This window comes from Poromitra crassiceps, assembly GCF_964638095.1.
Source record: "Poromitra crassiceps genome assembly, chromosome: 17".
NCBI classification, from domain to species: Eukaryota; Metazoa; Chordata; class Actinopteri; order Beryciformes; family Melamphaidae; genus Poromitra; species Poromitra crassiceps.
Window position 1 is genome coordinate 27,138,080 of NC_139635.1, and position 20,061 is coordinate 27,158,140.

Consider the following 20,061-nt stretch of genomic DNA (forward strand, 5'->3'; position numbering starts at 1 on the left):
TCCCCTCATATGATGAGTGGACAATGACCTCTGTCCAGTCTGTCATCTCTCCTGGATCTTCTGCTGGATTTCAGCCTCTGTCTTCCCCAGCTCAGCCTTCTTTCCATCATATTCTTCTTCCAGAGGGACAAAGCGATGTGACTTGTGGTCTGACTCAGTACAGAACTGACAGACACACATCTGGTCAGTCTTGCAGAACAGCTCCAGTGGTCTGTCATGCTTCTTACACATCCTGTCTTCCAGGTTATCCACAGGATCCATCAGCTTGTGTCGTTTCAGTGCTGAGATTCTCTGATGAGGCTCCAGGTGAGTCTCACAGTAGGAGACCAGACACACCAGGCAGGACTTCAGGGCCTTCTCTTTGGTCCCAGTGCAGACGTCACAGGGAACTTCTCTAGGTTTGGCACTTTGTTGGTCTGGGCAGCTGCTGGCTTTCATCTGAGCTGACTTCCTGAGAGATGATCAGAGGGGCGGAGTTTTTACCACCATTATTATTGCAGGGACTGAAGTATGGGTAGAGTTTCTCAGTGAAGGTGCAGCCAGTAAAGGAGTAGATCAGAGCTGCAGCATCTACATCATAAAAGGAGACTAGACCCTCCTCATAATCCACAAACACCCCCACCTTCTGAGGCTTGGTCTTCAGAGAGAGGAGGACAGCAGGGCCAGCAAGAGCTTTGTACTCATTTCCATTCCTCAACCATACAGTCCAGTAGCCATTCCCTGGGCTCAGAGGGGTTTGTCCCTTCCTGTTGCTCGACCCTCTGGCCACTCCCACATCCCAGTCAGTGTTCCCTTTAACCTGGACCTCATAGTAAAACTTCCCTGAAGAGAAGCTCTCCTTTGCTAAGACACAGGCACAAGGAGAAAATCTCTCTGGGTTGTCTGGGAGATCCTTCATTACACCACCATGATGTACTTGTTTCCCATCATCAGACAGGATGAGCCTGGCTTGTGCTGTATCAGGATCGAGAGTCACATCCACTGCAAACTGCTGGACCCTCTTCAGCTCAGCATCAAGCAGCTTCTCCATCTCTTTACTGAGTGTCTCCTCCAGCTGAGCCACAGCTCTCCTCACAGTCCCCTCATATGATGAGTGGACACTGACCTCTGTCCAGTCCTTGGTGTGTGGAGGCGTGTTCAGGGATGGGAAGCTTTGGATGAGGTGGAAGTGGTCTTCAGTGTGTGAGAGCTGCTCCACCTCAGCGGTTCTCTTCATCAGCTCAGAGATTTCCTGTTCCAGCTCTTTGATGAAGCCTTCACCCTGTTTCTCTGTTGTTTTCTGCTTCTCTTCAATCGTCTCAATGAGCTCAGCCTGGCCTCTCTCCATGGACTGCCTCAGAGCAGTGAAGACCTCCACACTGTCTGCTATCTCTCTGTCTGCATCTTCCTTACTGAGCTCCACTGAGTGTTTGATCTCATGAATCTTCAGTCGTCTCTCCTGGATCATCTGCTGAATTTCAGCCTCTGTCTTCCCCAGTTCAGCCTTCTTTCCTTTATATTCTTCTTCCAGAGGGACAAAGCGATGTGACTTGTGGTCTGACTCAGTACAGAACTGACATACACACATCTGGTCAGTCTTGCAGAACAGCTCCAGCGGTCTGTCATGCTTCTTACACATCCTGCCTTCCAGGTTCTCCACAGGATCGATCAGCTTGTGTCTCTTCAGGGCTGAGATTCTCTGATGAGGCTCCAGGTGAGTCTCACAGTAGGAGACCAGACACACCAGGCAGGACTTCAGGGCCTTCTCTTTGGTCCCAGTGCAGACGTCACAGGGAATGTCTCCTGGTTTGGCACTTTGTTGGTCTGGGCAGCTCCTGGCTTTCATCTGAGCTGACTTCCTGAACTGAGCAACCATCTCAGATATGAATGTATTGACCCGCAGCAGAGGTCTTCTGTCAAAAACCTCTTGACACATGGGACACTTGCATAGGACATTAACATCCCAGTGCTGTGTGATGCAGTTCTTGCAGAAGTTGTGTCCACATGGTGTGGAGACTGGATCAGTGAACACATCCAGACAGATGGAGCACAGAAACTGCTCTTCAGAGAGGAGACTGCTGACAGCAGACATATCTGAGACCTGAAGGGAAAGTGTGAAATAACAACATTTATTACATCATTCTTGAATGACAATACCTTAAAAAGGGAAAAGGCTACGCTCCATCATGAACAATGACTCGCATCCACTCCATGACGTGCTAGTCAAACACAGGAGCACGTTCAGTGAAAGACTGATTCCACCTAGATGCAAGACGGAGAGGCACAGGAAATCATTCCTGCCTGTGGCCATTGGTCTATTTAATGCCTCTCTTAAAAGAGCACCTCGGAGACGCTCAGTCTCCCTGAGACTGAGCCAGCCGATAGGTTAACTGTGCCTGGCTGAGCCACGTGTAACGTATAGGGCAAGCCGACAATATAAATCACGTGCAATATGTGCAATATGTCACAGGCAATAATGTTAATTGACACGGAATGTATACTATACTTACTCTACGTATTGGTATTTTGCTACTTAGACATTCTACTTATTTTGTGCTTTTGCTTCTATCGCATTACTAGTTATTCTATGCTATGTTGTGTTTTTCTGCTTTTCTGCTTACTGCTTAACTCATTCAGGGCCAATGACGTCTTTGACGTGTTATCAGGAATAGCCCAGAGGGCCAATGACGTGTTTGACGTGTTTTTGTTTTTATTCGTGCAGCGCATAGTTAAAACACTTCCCCAGCCTGTCACATGGTATCAGGTCCCTAGCATCTAAGACAACACGTGAACAAACACATACCGCAGCTGTTGTTTTGAAATTGAGCAAGAGGAAAAGCAGAAAACGGGTAACGCTTCCTTGTGCAGACAGGAGAAACGCCATTGAAACGCGCCTCGGCGCGCTGCACGAGCTGGAGTCGCCTTCCTCTGTGCCAGCCGGGAGAAAACGGGAGAAAGTAATCAACAGATGTGTTTGATCATCGGAGGAATGAGGAAATGATCGATCAGAGGGGCGGTGAGGACGTGTTGAATAGCAGAGGGGAAAACGGGAACGATCAGATAGCAGGGAGGATATGACAGGGAGACATGGACGAGGACTGGTGGACCAGAACAAAACAAAATAAACACACAAGGCAGAAGCGGCAGTCACAGCAGCCCGCTGTCCTTTCTCAAGAGCTATTCAGTTGGTTCATGAAATCGCTGGGCTGCGTGCCCTCCAGTGTTGCTCCTGGCCAATCCCAGCGCCACAGGGCGTGGTTATTGCTTATCCTATGTGGGGTTAGAAATCTAAAAGGGGGATCGTGTGTGTGTGTGTGTGTCTGTCTGTCTGTCTGTCTGTCTGTCTGTCGGTGTGTCTGTCTGTCTGTCTGTCTGTCTGTCTGCACACTCACTCACACCGAGTAAACTGTATTGTTGAATGTAAAAAAAAAGCACTTCATGTGTATATATATATATATATTTTTTTTTTTTTGTCATTTGTGTCCTAACGAATAATATTTACATGTCTGATGTCAATACAGTTCAAAATAAAAGAATTGAGAGTGAGTTCTGCCTGAGATTGTGCCCTTTTACAAAAATTGCCTTTTCTCCTGTTTATTTTCTCAGGGAGACCTTTTGGGGGAAAACAGGGTGTATATAAATGGCTATAAGTAGAGTACAGAACATGCTAAAAGCTCACTTTTTTTTCCCTGGTGAACCCAGAGACGTACATCTTCATTTTGAGGTATGGCAAATCACTCTGGTGCTAATAGATAATTTACTGTGGGTCTTGAAAGATGACCAACAATTATGAAAATCTTTGGCCTGTGCTAAATATTGGCAGTCCTAAACTGGCCCTGAATGAGTTAATATTGCATTACTACGGTTTATTTTTATTTTTATTTTTATTTTATTTATGCCATGTGTGTTCTGTGAGCGAGCTACTGTAACTTGTCCCAATTTCCCCCCGGGGATCAATAAAGTCTTTCTGATTCTGATTCTGATTCTGATTTAAGTTAAAAAAAAAGGGGACTACACTCACATTTTATGTACTTTTAAAGTGTCATCGAGGAGGACTAAGTGTCCAATGATTTAAAAAGCCTTCATTGGCATGTCTAGAGACACTGTTGGATTAATGACAATGAACATAGCTTCTGTTGAACACCTAATTATTTCTACTGACTCTGTACAAACAGCCTAGAGACAACCCACCTCAGGTCGCCCTATTTTATATGACGATGGTTCATTCACCAAACCTGCATGTATTGACTTCATTATACCATAATGAAACTGTCCTCCTATATTGAGGACACAACTGATGTCTTGAACAAAATGTCTGGCCTCAGTAATCTCCATTCACACTTCTTGGTAGCCTATATGCTAACATCTCTATCATGAGTTCATGTCTGCTTTGTGACACGTCCTGATCGGCTGGATATCCAGTTGTTCCTTTACTGTCTTTAACTGCCTGGATCATTCACAATAATGTCTTATCTTTACTGTCTTTAACTGCCTGGATCATTCACAATAATGTCTTATCTTTAGGGACAACATTTACTGACAAAAGACTGCATGGTGTTCTAGTTGGCTCAAGTTTTTTCTCCCATGACTGTGTTTATCTGTTTAAAATCCTCTTAATAATCATTTGTATCACTGTATTACTACTCTGTGGTCAGTAGGCTACATTGATGATATTTTCTTGATGTCATATTCAGTGGAAACTTTCATATATTCAATTGTAAAAATTAGAACATTAGATTGTCAATGGATTATTCCCAGGCACAGATTTGACTGACCTCTGGGTCAAACATGAACGCTATGTAACATTCAGAATTAACAGAACACATTAAACCAATAAGGCCCGCCCACCTGTCAGCTGATGGCCTGATGAAGACCATGCTGATAAAGGCTTTGAAGTTAGTGGGCACTCCTAGCTCTCCTCTTTGTCACTTATACTCAACGTTAAAGACGGAGACGGACAGAGCCTTCTGTCCGTACTCTGCGTTAATTTCGTCCGTTTTCTGTCCGTCATCTGAAAGCTTACGGATACGCATGCAACGGAGGAAAACCACATACACACTCATGCATTTGACTCTCTACTGCCCACTGGTGGATGTATTGCTTAACATGATACCAACGTGAAAGACGCATGGAAGTATGTGGGCAGTGACGATTACACCGTTTGAAACGGACGCCCTTATTTACGGATGAAAATGGATTATAATTGGGCCTTAAGAGTGTCTGAAAGCAAGTGGAGTCTCTCAAGTTTTGGACGTACACTATACACTTCAGACAGTTGAGATCTCTAAGATACAGGACAAACCGAATTCCATTCCATTAGGCCTATCTGGATCTGCCTACAGCTCAAGTTTGTGTTCTTTCTTGCTCTGTTTCAACACAGTAAATATGATCTGCTGTTACTCACCGCTAGTTTTCTTTTCTTTTGAGAGTCTTTTCTCGAAGCTCACTTGAGAATTGGACAGACCCAGGTCTTTTCTCGACTGCAGCAAACAGCAATCTTGTCGCAAGTTACTTTCTCTTTCAATTCCGGAATGTGACGTTGAAATTCGCTCTCCTCCGTTTCCTGTTGCTCCGCCTTTTTCTGTGCGTGCGGGGGTGGGGGGGGGGGGGTCAAATCAATGTGTTGATTCATTTTTATTCTTACCATTAGAGAGCTGTTGTACCACAAATAGTACCACAAGTTTATTGTGCATTTATGTTTTTATGAACACACATATAAACATGACATCATACAGTGTAATTTGTGATTTGGGCAAACAATGAGCAGCATACAAATATTGTGTTGGATGGATTGGATTGATCCTGTAGGCCTACTTCATATTTTAGTCTTGCACAGAGCAGAGAGAGGGGAAAATAGAGGCGAGAGAGTATGAGATACGGCTCAGGAGAATTCATATGCGATATTGATGTGATCGCTGCGCTGCATACTTGCCCTAAGTCAAATCCTCCTTTGTAATATGATTACTCAGTATGGCTATTAAAATTAATCTTGAACAAAAAATCTTATGTGGTGGGTGGCGCCAACGAGAAAAGGGGAGGTGCCCGAATTACTTCATATAGGGTTACCTGTAGGAGGAGGAACACTAGAGCACAGCTGATTCAGGTCAGATGATTGAGGCAGGTGCACACCTCAGTCCATGCTGGCATGCAGGGAAGGCTACAGAGCAGGAACAAAGAGGTAGGCCGCTGCCTATGGCTATTTTCTGTGTGTAGCGTTTTACATTGTTTGCTGTGAATGTGTGTGACATTTATTGTTTAATCATGTATTGCAGATCATCTGCTTCCCTGCTGGGTTGAAGGCGGCTGGTAGTCGATAGGACAGTTACCATCGACGTACCAGGTATTTTACAGCAGTCGTGTAGTTTTAACATTTAATTATTATGTATTTTAATATTTTGGAAATAAAGTGTTTTAAGATTGTTAATTTTTGTTCCCTGCAGAGCATCAGCGGGTCCAGTCGCTGCTCTTGCCGTGATATATTTTGTTTGTTATTTTGGGGTTTATTCTCTGTCTAGTTCGCCCTGGCAAGTGTGCTGGTAGCGGGCAAAGAAGAATGGGCTTTGCCCTCAGGGCGGACTAGTTTTCTTTTTTTTCTGTTTGTTTGTTTATTTGTTTGTTTGCTTATTTAATCCGCTTCTTCCCCACCATTGCCACTTCACCTGGTAATCCCAGTTTGACTCTCAGGGCAGGCTTAAAGTGTGCCGTGCTTATAAATGGTTGCAGTGAATTGAATCACGTGTGTAAACTTTGTTTCACCCAGAGTGCCAGAGTTCTTTACCCTACGGGTGTGTGCAGTGAACAAACTGATTTATCCTACAGTGTGTAGCCTACGGGTGTGTGCAGTGAACAAACTGATTTATCCTACAGTGTGTAGCCTACTGGTGTGCAGTGAACATAACCCCTGCCCTGTTAACAATAACTGAGAGGTTCTATGGAAAGAGGTCAATGTGGGCCTACTGGGATTGTCAAGCTGAACTTTTGTAATAAAATAATTTGCTGTTTAAAAGTACATCCTTGATTGTCATTCTTATGCTAGGGACCTATATGGTGGGTGTAACATTTACTTGAGTAGATTAATGTAGCAAGTAAAGGCACCAAGGCAGAGCAAAATCTGCCAACACAACACCTGACAACCTTAAAATGATTAACAGGCATGTTTGTTTGTTTTGTTGTTAGTAAAAATGATTGTATGTCAAACGTCAAATGCATTTAGATAGATGGAGAAATTGCAAAAAGTCAGAATAGTTTTACAAAAGTTGCATCATTATTCCATGTTTGACATACACAGGCACGCGCACACACGCACACACACGCACGCACACGCGCACACATGCACACACGCACACACGCACACACGCACACACACTCACACACACACAGCTCATTCCCATTCAATCCTACACTAATGATTCTCAACCCTTTTCATATCAAGACCTCTAATAGTCCACATTAGCACCACAGACCCCCATTTGATGAGATTGTGTCTCTTGGACCCAAATCTGAGAATATGTTTATTGTTGGATATGAATTTGTCCAGAATTCAAGACTATCTGCTGTACTGTCAACTACTTTTTATAAGTAGCTTTAGTTAATGACATTTCTCCCTATGATTCTCCATGTTAGCTTTACTGTAGTTAATTTCTTCCCAGTGTGATGTATTTGGTAGCTTAAGGCAGGCCCCCTCCTACCCCACCGACCTGCTCCACCACCATACCCCCTCCTACCTCACGACCTGCTCCACCACCATACCCCCTCCTACCTCACGACCTGCTCCACCACCATACCCCCTCCTACCTCACCGACCTGCTCCACCACCATACCCCCTCCTACCTCACTGACCTGCTCCACCACCATACCCCCTCCTACCTCACGACCTGCTCCACCACCATACCCCCTCCTACCTCACCGACCTGCTCCACCACCATACCACCTCCTACCTCACTGACCTGCTCCACCATCATACCCCCTCCTACCTCACCGACCTGCTCCACCACCATACCCCCTCCTACCTCACCGACCTGCTCCACCACCATACCCCCTCCTACCTCACCGACCTGCTCCACCACCATACCACCTCCTACCTCACTGACCTGCTCCACCATCATACCCCCTCCTACCTCACCGACCTGCTCCACCACCATACCCCCTCCTACCTCACCGACCTGCTCCACCACCATACCCCCTCCTACCTCACCGACCTGCTCCACCACCATACCCCCTCCTACCTCACGACCTGCTCCACCACCATACCCCCTCCTACCTCACGACCTGCTCCACCACCATACCCCCTCCTACCTCACCGACCTGCTCCACCACCATACCCCCTCCTACCTCACTGACCTACTCCACCACCATACCCCCTCCTACCTCACGACCTGCTCCACCACCATACCCCCTCCTACCTCACCGACCTGCTCCACCACCATACCACCTCCTACCTCACTGACCTGCTCCACCATCATACCCCCTCCTACCTCACTGACCTGCTCCACCACCATACCCCCTCCTACCTCACCGACCTGCTCCACCACCATACCCCCTCCTACCTCACCGACCTGCTCCACCACCATACCACCTCCTACCTCACTGACCTGCTCCACCACCATACCCCCTCCTACCTCACTGACCTGGTCCACCACCATACCCCCTCCTACCTCACTGACCTGCTCCACCACCATACCCCCTCCTACCTCACTGACCTGCTCCACCACCATACCCCCTCCTACCTCACTGACCTGCTCCACCACCATACCCCCTCCTACCTCACTGACCTGCTCCACCACCATACCCCCTCCTACCTCACTGACCTGCTCCACCACCATACCCCCTCCTACCTTACTGACCTGCTCCACCACCATACCCCCTCCCATAGCCTCGCTCCTCCGATGCAAACCTCTTGTCTCCACCACTCAGGACCAAGCGCTGGACCCGGGGTGACAGAACCGTCTCCCTTGCTGCCCCCTCCCTCTGGAACTCTCTCCCTAAACACATCAGACTGCATTAAACTGCCCACATTCAAATCATTACTAGAAACTCACCTGTGCTTTTAACCTGCGATAACTGTATTGTCTTTTCCCTCATTCTTTGATCATTTGTATTGTGTATTATGTTTTTAATGTGTTGTTTACTTGATCTTTTTAAACCCCCTTGTAAAGCGTCTGAATACCATGAAAAGTGCTCCTAAATACAATTTACTGTTATTAAATGTATTATTATTTTATCCTTATAACCGTATGTATTCATAAGACTGAACAGACACATGGATATAGTTTAGAAGAATAGATAAACAGCCAACTTACTAAGAAAGATTGGGGTTCAGGCCGTCCGGGCTTGTTGTTTTGGACCTGCTAAGCTCTATATTGTATTAGCAAACACTGTAACAGGAAGTCAGCTCTGCACGGCCAACGCACACCAGCACGACAAAAGTGGCTTGGAGTCACTGCTCGCTTGGTGCTGCAGCTTGATTGGTTGTCTTGCTGTCTTCTGGCCCCTCCCCACGTCGCTGTCGTTGCTCTCGTCCATCGCCAGGTATCCCAGCATGCTTTGGAAGGAGATGACTGATGCATCCAATACACAATGAATGAACAACTGACTAGTGTCACTGTGGTGTGCATCATGCACCGTTAGAGGAGTGAATAGAGATGTTACAATGAAACTGGAAAATGTGTCGTTTTCACACGCTCACTTTAATGATGAAAGAAAAACAGGATATAAAGAAAAATACTTTTTTTTTTGCAATTTTCAGAACATAGGCTCCGACAAAAACATCATCATCAACATTTCAATGTTACCACTAACCAGCCACGTCAAGTGCTTGTGTGCTTGTAAGAGTTGTGTGCGGGATCCCACGTAAGGGGTCCATGAAAAGTCAGCCGGGCGAATGACCCGTCACTCCTAACCTCCTCTAAGTAGGCCAGAAGCTTTAATGATCAAAGAAAAACAGGATATGAAAGAATACTGAACTCTTCTTTAACTTTAACTTTAACCCCCCCCCCACATGATCTAACTAAATCATTATGTCTACATCACATGAACATGAGCCATAACACCACACATTCTGCCAAGAGGAAAAAAAGGTAAAGAGACAAGATACATCAGTAGTTACTGGTCTTCTCTCAGTGGAGACTGAGCCCTATTGAAAGAACAAATTAATAAACTTAATGGGCTAGACAAGTCTGCAAAGTGTTGTTGTTGTTGTTGTTTTTGTTGTTGTTGTTGTTCTATACAATACAATTCAACATTAATGGTTATTAGTTACCTGAAGACAAAACAACATATGTGTAAACTGTCTTAACTGACAAAGAATCCTGAGGCAAATTAATGATTAGTCTAATCTGTCTGATTGACAGGAGAGATGATCAGAGGGGCAGAGTTTTCACCACCATTATTAGGACAGGGACTGAAGTATGGGTAGAGTTTCTCAGTGAAGGTGCAGCCAGTAAAGGAGTAGATAAGAGCTGCAGCATCTACATCATAAAAGGAGACTAGACCCTCCTCATAATCCACAAACACCCCCACCTTCTGAGGCTTCATCTTCAGAGAGAGGAGGACAGCAGCAGCTTTGTACTCATTTCCATCCCTCAGACATACAGTCCAGTAGCCATTGTCAGGACTCAGTGTGCTTTTTCCCTTCCTGTTGCTCGACCCTCTGGCCACTCCTACATCCCAGGCAGTCTTCCCTTTAACCTGAACCTCATAGTAAAACTTCCCTGAAGAGAAGCTCTGCTTTGCTAAGACACAGGCACAAGGAGAAAATCTCTCTGGGTTGTCTGGGAGATTCTTCTTTACATCACCAACATGTACTTGTTTCCCGTCATCAGACAGGATGAGATGGGCGTTTGCTGTATCAGGATCGAGAGTCACATCCACTGCAAACTGCTGGACCCTCTTCAGCTCAACATCAGCAAGCAGCTTCTCCATCTCTTTACTGAGTGTCTCCTCCAGCTGAGCCACAGCTCTCCTCACAGTCCCCTCATATGATGAGTGGACACTGACCTCTGTCCAGTCTTTGGTGTGTGGAGGAGTGTTCAGGGATGGGAAGCTTTGGAGGAGGTGAAGGTGGTCTTCAGTGTGTGAGAGCTGCTCCACCTCAGCGGTTCTCTTCATCAGCTCAGAGATCTCCTGTTCCAGCTCTTTGATGAAGCCTTCACCCTGTTTCTCTGTTGTTTTCTGCTTCTCTTCAATCGTCTCAATGAGCTCAGCCTGGCCTCTCTCCACAGACTGCTTCAGAGCAGTGAAGACCTGCACACTGTCTGCTATCTCTCTGTCTGCATTTGCCTTACTGAGCTGTACTGAGTGTTTGATCTCATGAATCTTCAGTCGTCTCTCCTGGATCATCTGCTGAATTTCAGCCTCCGTCTTCCCCAGTTCAGCCTTCTTTCCTTTATATTCTTCTTCCAGAGGGACAAAGCGATGTGACTTGTGGTCTGACTCAGTGCAGAACTGACAGACACACATCTGGTCAGTCTTACAGAACAGCTCCAGCGGTCTGTCATGCTTCTTACACATCCTGTCTTCCAGGTTCTCCACAGGATCCATCAGCTTGTGTCTCGTCAGGCCTGAGATTCTCTGATGAGGCTCCAGGTGAGTCTCACAGTAGGAGGTCAGACACACCAGGCAGGACTTCAGGGCCTTCTCTTTGGTCCCAGTGCAGACGTCACAGGGAACTTCTCCTGGTTTGGCACTTTGTTGGTCTGGGCAGCTGCTGGCTTTCATCTGAGCTGACTTCCTGAACTGAGCAACCATCTCAGATATGAATGTATTGACCCGCAGCAGAGGTCTTCTGTCAAAAACCTCTTTACACATGGGACACTGGCACTGGACACTAACATCCCAGTGCTGTGTGATGCAGTTCTTGCAGAAGTTGTGTCCACATGGTGTGGAGACTGGATCAGTGAACACATCCAGACAGATGGAGCACAGAAACTGCTCTTCAGAGAGGAGACTGCTGGCAGCAGACATATCTGAGACCTGAAGGGAAAGTGTGAAATAACAACATTTATTACATCATTCTTGAATGACAATACCTTAAAAGGGGACATTTAAGTTTGAAAAAAAAGGGGACTACACTCACATTTTATGCACTTTTAAAGTGTCATCGAGGAGGAGTAAGTGTGCAATGATTTAAAAAGCCTTCATTGGCATGTCTAGAGACACTGTTGGATAAATGACAATGAACTTAGCTTCTGTTGAACACCTCATTATTTCTACTGACTCTGTACAAACAGCCTAGAGACAACCCACCTCAGGTCGCCCTATTTTATATGACAATGGTTCATTTACCAAACCTGCATGTATTGACTTCATTATACCATAATGAAACTGTCCTCCTACATTGAGGACACAACTGATGTCTTGAATGAAATGTCTGGCCTCAGTAATCTCCATTCACACTTCTTGGTAGCCTATATGCTAACATCTCTATCATGAGTTCATGTCTGCTTTGTGACACGTCCTGATCGGCTGGATATCCAGTTGTTCCTTTACTGTCTTTAACTGCCTGGATCATTCACAATAATGTCTTATCTTTAGGGACAACATTTACTGTCTTTAACTGCCTGGATCATTCACAATAATGTCTTATCTTTATGGGACAACATTTACTGACAAAAGACTGCATGGTGTTCTAGTTGGCTCAAGCTTTTCTCCATGAGTGTGTTTATCTGTTTAAAATCCTCTTAATAATCATTTGTATCACTGTATTACTACTCTGTGGTCAGTAGGCTACATTGATGATATTTTCTTGATGTCATATTCAGTGGAAACTTTCATATATTAAATTGTAAAAATGAGAATATTAGATTGTCAATGCATTATTCCCAGGCATAGATTTGTCTGACCTCTGGGTCAAACATGAACGCTATGTAACATTCAGAATGAACAGAACACATTAAACCAATAAGGCCCGCCCACCTGTCAGCTGATGGCCTGATGAAGACCATGCTGATAAAGGCTTTGAAGTTAGTGGGCACTCCTAGCTCTCCTCCTCTTTGTCACTTTATGAGTGTCTGAAAGCAAGTGGAGTCTCTTAATTTTTGGACGTACACTAAACACTTCAGTTGAAATCTCTAAAGATACAGGACAAACCGAATTCCATTCCATTAGGCCTATCTGGATCGGCCGACAGCTCAAGTTTGTGTTCTTTCTTGCTCTGTTTCAACACAGTAAATATGATCTGCTGTTACTCACCGCTAGTTTTCTTTACTTTTGAGAGTCTTTTCTCGAAGCTCACTTGAGAATTGGACAGACCCAGGTCTTTTCTCGACGGCAGCAAACAGCAATCTTGTCGCAAGTTACTTTCTCTTTCAATTCCGGAATGTGACGTTGAAATTCGCTCTCCTGCGTTTCCTGTTGCTCCGCCTTTTTCTGTGCGGGGGGGGGGGGGGGGGGGGGTCAAATCAATGTGTTCATTTTTATTCTTACCATTAGAGAGAGCTGTTGTACCACAAATAGTTGGCACACAAGTTTATTGTGCATTTATTCTTTTATGAACACACATATAAACATGACATCATACAGTGTAATTTGTGATTTGGGCAAACAATGAGCAGCATACAAATATTGTGTTGGATGGATTGGATTGATCCTGTAGGCCTACTTAATATTTTAGTCTTGCACAGAGCAGAGAGAGGGGAAAATAGAGGCGAGAGAGTATGAGATACGGCTCAGGAGAATTCATATGGGATATTGATGTGATCGCTGCGCTGCATACTTGCCCTAAGTCAAATCCTCCTTTGTAATATGATTACTCATTATGGCTATTAAAATTAATCTTGAACAAAAAATCTTACTTGAGTAGATCAATGTAGCAAGTAAAGGCACTAAGGCAGAGCAAAATCTGCCAACACAACACTTGACAACCTTAAAATGATGAACAGGCATGTTTGTTTGTTTTGTTGTTAGTAAAAATGATTGTATGTCAAACGTCAAATGCATTTAGATAGATGGAGAAATTGCAAAAAATCAGAATAGTATTACTGCGTCATTATTCCATGTTTGCCACACACACACACACGCACACACACACACACACACACACACACACACACACACACACACACACACACACACACACACACACACATTCCCTAGAAGAGCTGAGCTTCTGACCACGGCTGGGTCATATTGACTTCCCCTGTGTGATGGCAGGAACATACAGTGTATTAAGAATTCATGGTGCATGTCTTTGACTCCAACCATCCAAAGGCTGAGGGCGGCCACAGCTAGCCAACAGTGGAGAGACACACATGTGCACACACACACGCACACACACACACACACACACACACACACACACACACACACACACACACACACACACACACACACACACACACACACACACACACACACACACACACACACACACACAGCTCATTCCAATGTTTCTCAACCCTTTTCATATCAAGACCTCTAATTTAGTCCACATTAGCGCCACAGACCCCCATTTGATGAGATTGTGTCTCTTGGACCCTGTTATGTGACCAGCCAGTCTCCTCCTCTTCTCGCTCTCTCTCCCCTCCCTCTGGAGTTCCTGCTCTATCTTAATTGCCTGAGCGGCAACACCTGGAGCCAATCAACCCAAGGGTTATTTAAATGGAGGTTGGAGTGGAGAACAGGAGAGCTTGCACACACACACAGCAGCAGCAGCGCCTGGAGGTTCTCTCCAGTGGTAATTATTATTTTGTACTTTCTATTTTTGTTGTACTTTGTTTGGTTGTACTTTGTTCTGTTATTTTGTTTATTTGTTTAGGCTGAAGTCCCCGGTAGTTATGTTTTCGTAAATTATCCTGTTTAACCCTTTGTTCTTTTTGTCTCTTCAGGAAATCTAGCTGGCTTCGACGGCCCAAAGGGGTTGGCCCAGGCCTTTTCCTTAGTTTGGCCGGATCTTCAGCCTCCTTTCTTTATATCATTTGCTACTATTTGGTCATTTTCTTCATTTTTGGTTAAAATAAACATTTGAATAATTGTGCAACCTGCCTGGTGTCCTAAATATGTTCTGGTCTTCTGTTGAGCCATATTTTATGTGTTGAAGACCATAACAGACCCAAATCTGAGAATATGTTTATTGTTGGATATGATTTTGTCCAGAATTCAAGACTATCTGCTGTACTGTCAACTACTTTTTATAAGTAGCTTTAGTTAACCAAATGTCTCCCTATGATTCTCCCTGTTAGCTTTAGTGTAGTTAATTTCTTCCCAGTGTGAAGTATTTGGTAGCTTAAGCCAGGCCCCCTCTTACCTCACTGACCTGCCCCACCACCATACCCCCTCCTACCTCACCGACCTGCTCCACCACCATACCCCCTCCTACCTCACCGACCTGCTCCACCACCATACCCCCTCCTACCTCACCGACCTGCTCCACCACCATACCCCCTCCTACCTCACTGACCTGCTCCACCACCATACCCCCTCCTACCTCACTGACCTGCTCCACCACCATACCCCCTCCTACCTCACCGACCTGCTCCACCACCATACCCCCTCCTACCTCACTGACCTGCTCCACCACCATACCCCCTCCTACCTCACTGACCTGCTCCACCACCATACCCCCTCCTACCTCACTGACCTGCTCCACCACCATACCCCCTCCTACCTCACTGACCTGCTTTATGGGCATTTCATATTTGGGTTGAGCAACTATTTGTATTTACCTTACATTTGTAATTTGTGCATCCTATAATGTGTGTATATGTGCATTCTGTCTAAAGAGGATGTTGAAACCTGTAAATGAGCATAGTTTAAGCTCACATCTCGGGGCAGTATTGATTATATATGTTAAATGGTCAATTGTGTTATGGGAATTGCTGGTATTAGATAATAGTAATTATCTGTTTGTTTCTGTACTGCATATATTGTGTTAGAGAGCCCCCTTGTGGTTCATTTGAGTATGGAACTTTGTTCATAGTTATATAGCTCAATTGTTTGGTCACTCAATCCATTTGAGTTATTCATGTTTCCATTGTTTATTTGTTTCTTAGGAAACCACTCCTAAAGTAATACCTGTATGCAGGACTACGGAAACACCTGGGTTGAATAAAAGGACTAAACCTTCTTTCTTGGACTTTTGATTCTGACCGATCACCTGTGGTGGACTAGTGACTCTGATCCGGCACATAAGCAGAAGTTCAGTGGAATAGCCTCAGTCAGTTATTCCTTTTTTTCAGCCCACATTTAAATCATTACTAGAAACTCACCTGTGCTTTTAACCTGCGATAACTGTATTGTCTTTTCCCTCATTCTTTGATCATTAGTATTATGTTTTTAATGTGTTGTTTACTTGATCTTTTTAAACCCCCTTGTAAAGCATCTGAATACCATTAAAAGTGCTCCATAAATCAAATGTACTGTTATTAAATGTATTATTATTGTATCCTTATAACCGTATGTATTCATAAGACTGAACAGACACATGGATATAGTTTAGAAGAATAGATAAACAGCCAACTAAGAAAGATTCGGGTTCAGGCCGGGCCGGGCTTGTTGTTTTGGACCTGCTAAGCTCTATATTGTATTAGCAAACACTGCAACAGGAAGTCAGCTCTGCACGGCCAACGCACACCAGCACGACAAAAGAGGCTTGGAGTCACTGCTCGCTTGGTGCTGCAGCTTGATTGGTTGTCTTGCTGTCTTCTGGCCCCTCCCCACATCGCTGTTGTTGCTCTCATCCATCGCCAGGTATCCCAGCATGCTTTGGAAGGAGATGACAGACGCATCCAATACACAATGAATGAATGAACAACTGACTAGTGTCACTGTGGTGTGCATCATGCACCGTTAGAGGAGTGAATAGAGATGTTACAATGAAACTGGAAAATGTGTTGTTTTCACACACTCACTTTAATGATCAAAGAAAAACAGGATATGAAAGGAAATACTGAACTCTTCTTTAACTTTAACCCCCCACATGATCTAACTAAATCATTATGTCTACATCACATGAACATGAGCCATAACACCACACATTCTGCCAAGAGGAAGAAAAGGTAAAGAGACAAGATACATCAGTAGTTACTGGTCTTCTCTCAGGGGAGAGCCCTATTGAAAGAACAAATTAATCTTAAGGTGCTAGACAAGTCTGAAAAGTGTTTTTGTTGTTCTATAAAATAAAATGCAACATTAAACTGGATATTATTTACCTGAAGACAAAACAACAAGTGTGTAAACTGTTTTAACTGACAATCCTGAGGCAAATGAATGATCAGTCTAATAATCTGTGTGATTGACAGGAGAGATGATCAGAGGGGCGGAGTTTTCACCACCATTATTAAGATAGGGACTGAAGTATGGGTAGAGTTTCTCAGTGAAGCTGCAGCCAGTAAAGGAGTAGATCAGAGCTGCAGCATCTACATCATAAAAGGAGACTAGACCCTCCTCATAATCCACAAACACCCCGACCTTCTGGGGCTTCATCTTCAGAGAGAGGAGGACAGCAGGGCCAGCAAGAGCTCTGTACTCATTTCCATTCCTCAACATTACAGTCCAGTAGCCTTTCTCTGGTCTCAGTGTGATTTTTCCCTTCCTGTTGCTCGACCCTCTGGCCACTCCTACATCCCAGTCAGTCTTCCCTTTAACCTGGACCTCGTAGTAAAACTTCCCTGAAGAGAAGCTCTGCTTTGCTAAGACACAGACACAAGGAGAAAATCTCTCTGGGTTGTCTGGGAGATTCTTCTTTACATCACCAACATGTACTTGTTTCCCATCATCAGACAGGATGAGATGGGCTTGTGCTGTATCAGGATCCAGAGTCACATCCACTGCAAACTGCTGGACCCTCTTCAGCTCAACATCAGCAAGCAGCTTCTCCATCTCTTTCCTGAGTGTCTCCTCCAGCTGAGCCACAGCTCTCCTAACAGTCCCCTCATATGTTGAGTGGACACTGACCTCTGTCCAGTCTTTGGTGTGTGGAGGATTGTTCAGGGATGGGAAGCTTTGGAGGAGGTGAAGGTGGTCTTCAGTGTGTGAGAGCTGCTCCACCTCAGCGGTTCTCTTCATCAGCTCACATATCTCCTGTTCCATCTCTTTGATGAAGCCTTCACCTTGTTTCTCTGTTGTTTTCTGCTTCTCTTCAATCGTCTCAATGAGCTCAGCCTGGCCTCTCTCCACAGACTGCTTCAGAGCAGTGAAGACCTGCACACTGTCTGCTATCTGTCTGTCTGCATTTGCCTTACTGAGCTCTACTGAGTGTTTGATCTCCTGAATCTTCAGTCGTCTCTCCTGGATCTTCTGCTGAATTTCAGCCTCCGTCTTCCCCAGTTCAGCCTTCTTTCCTTTATATTCTTCTTCCAGAGGGACAAAGCGATGTGACTTGTGGTCTGACTCAGTACAGAACTGACAGACACACATCTGGTCAGTCTTGCAGAACAGCTCCAGCGGTCTGTCATGCTTCTTACACATCCTGTCTTCCAGGTTCTCCACAGGATCCATCAGCTTGTGTCTCTTCAGGCCCCTCACTCTCTGATGAGGCTCCAGGTGAGTCTCACAGTAGGAGGTCAGACACCCCAGGCAGGACTTCTGGGCCTTGCGTTTGGTCCCAGTGCAGATGTCACAGGGAACTTCTCCTGGTTTGGCACTTTGTTGGTCTGGGCAGCTGCTGGCTTTCATCTGAGCTGACTTCCTGAACTGAGCAGCCATCTCAGATATGAAAGTATTGACATGCAGCTCAGGTCTTCTGTTGAAAAGCTTCTGACACATGGGACACTGGCACTGGACACTAACATCCCAGTGCTGTGTGATGCAGTTCTTGCAGAAGTTGTGTCCACATGGTGTGGTGACTGGATCAGTGAACACATCCAGACAGATGGAGCACAGAAACTGCTCTTCAGAGAGGAGACTGCTGGCAGCAGACATATCCAAACACTGAGACCTGAAGGGAAAGTGTGAAATAACATTTAAATCCCACTGTGACATCATCAGTGATGTCATAAATCCCAGTGATGTGTGACATCATCAGTGATGTCATAAATCCCATGGATGTGTGACATCATCAGTGATGTCATAATGCAAACCTGCATGTATTGACTTCATTATACCATAATGAAACTGTCCTATATTGAGGACACAACTGATGTCTTGAATAAAATGTCTGGCCTCAGTAATCTCCATTCACACTTCTTGGTAGCCTATATGCTAACATCTCTATCATGAGTTCATGTCTGCTTTGTGACACGTCCTGATCGGCTGGATATCCAGTTGTTCCTTTACTGTCTTTAACTGCCTGGATCATTCACAATAATGTCTTATCTTTACTGTCTTTAACTGCCTGGATCATTCACAATAATGTCTTATCTTTAGGGACAACATTTACTGACAAAAGACTGCATGGTGTTCTAGTTGGCTCAAGTTTTTCTCCCATGAGTGTGTTTATCTGTTTAAAATCCTCTTAATATTCATCTTTATCACTGTATTACTACTCTGTGGTCAGTAGGCTACATTGATGATATTTTCTTGATGTCATATTCAGTGGAAACTTTCATAAAAAAAATGAGAACATGCCCCCGGACCCCCTAGGGGTTCAGTGGTCCATGACCTTTGGGTGGGCTGAGCCCACCCCGGAAGAAAATTGTGTAGTTTCAAGTAAAAATGGATCAAACTGGCGCACTTTGAGATCAAAATGAAGAGACTAGATATATGAAGAACTACACACATCAATATCTTCTTTACCGTTCTGTGGTTTTACAGCGATGAAAAAATAATTGTTTCCCTATATATATACTATATATATTCTGCATACAGGTTACTATATGGTAGAATTATGCTTGCATAAATAATTGGGTGGGCTGAGCCCACCCAAAGCTCTGATGCTAAAACCGCCCCTGCCACTTGCCATAATACACAGGTAGGTTGGAGTGATCTAATGCAGCGTGGAACCAATGTTTTGATGTCGGACTGTTTTCGCATTCATTCCATGGATGATGGTTCATTCATATTGCCAAATGTTTGATCGGGTTTTGTTTAGTTTTGCACAGGTTGCACTTTATTGATGTTCTTTTGAAAATATGTGCAGTGCAAAATGGGTTTATTGCAGCCACTAATACAGTGATAAGACTTAATGAAAATTTTTCTTGTCAAATATTT

The 20,061-nt window shown here is 44.7% G+C and overlaps 2 protein-coding genes across 2 annotated transcripts; both read right to left on the minus strand.

Annotated features, from left to right (window-relative positions):
* Positions 1 to 394: 394 nt before the first annotated feature.
* LOC310792310 (uncharacterized protein) lies at positions 395 to 11,940 on the minus strand (the record flags this gene model as incomplete). The annotated part of the gene is made up of 3 exons (XM_083654033.1): positions 395 to 2,080; positions 9,379 to 9,536; positions 10,314 to 11,940. The coding sequence occupies 3 exons, from the start codon at positions 11,938 to 11,940 to the stop codon at positions 395 to 397; spliced, it is 3,471 nt and encodes a 1,156-aa protein (XP_083510159.1).
* Positions 11,941 to 17,190: 5,250 nt separating this feature from the next.
* LOC310792311 (E3 ubiquitin-protein ligase TRIM39-like) lies at positions 17,191 to 18,834 on the minus strand (the record flags this gene model as incomplete). The annotated part of the gene is made up of 1 exon (XM_083654034.1): positions 17,191 to 18,834. One exon carries the CDS (start codon positions 18,832 to 18,834, stop codon positions 17,191 to 17,193), a length of 1,644 nt encoding a protein of 547 aa, XP_083510160.1.
* Between the last annotated feature and the right edge of the window lie 1,227 nt (positions 18,835 to 20,061).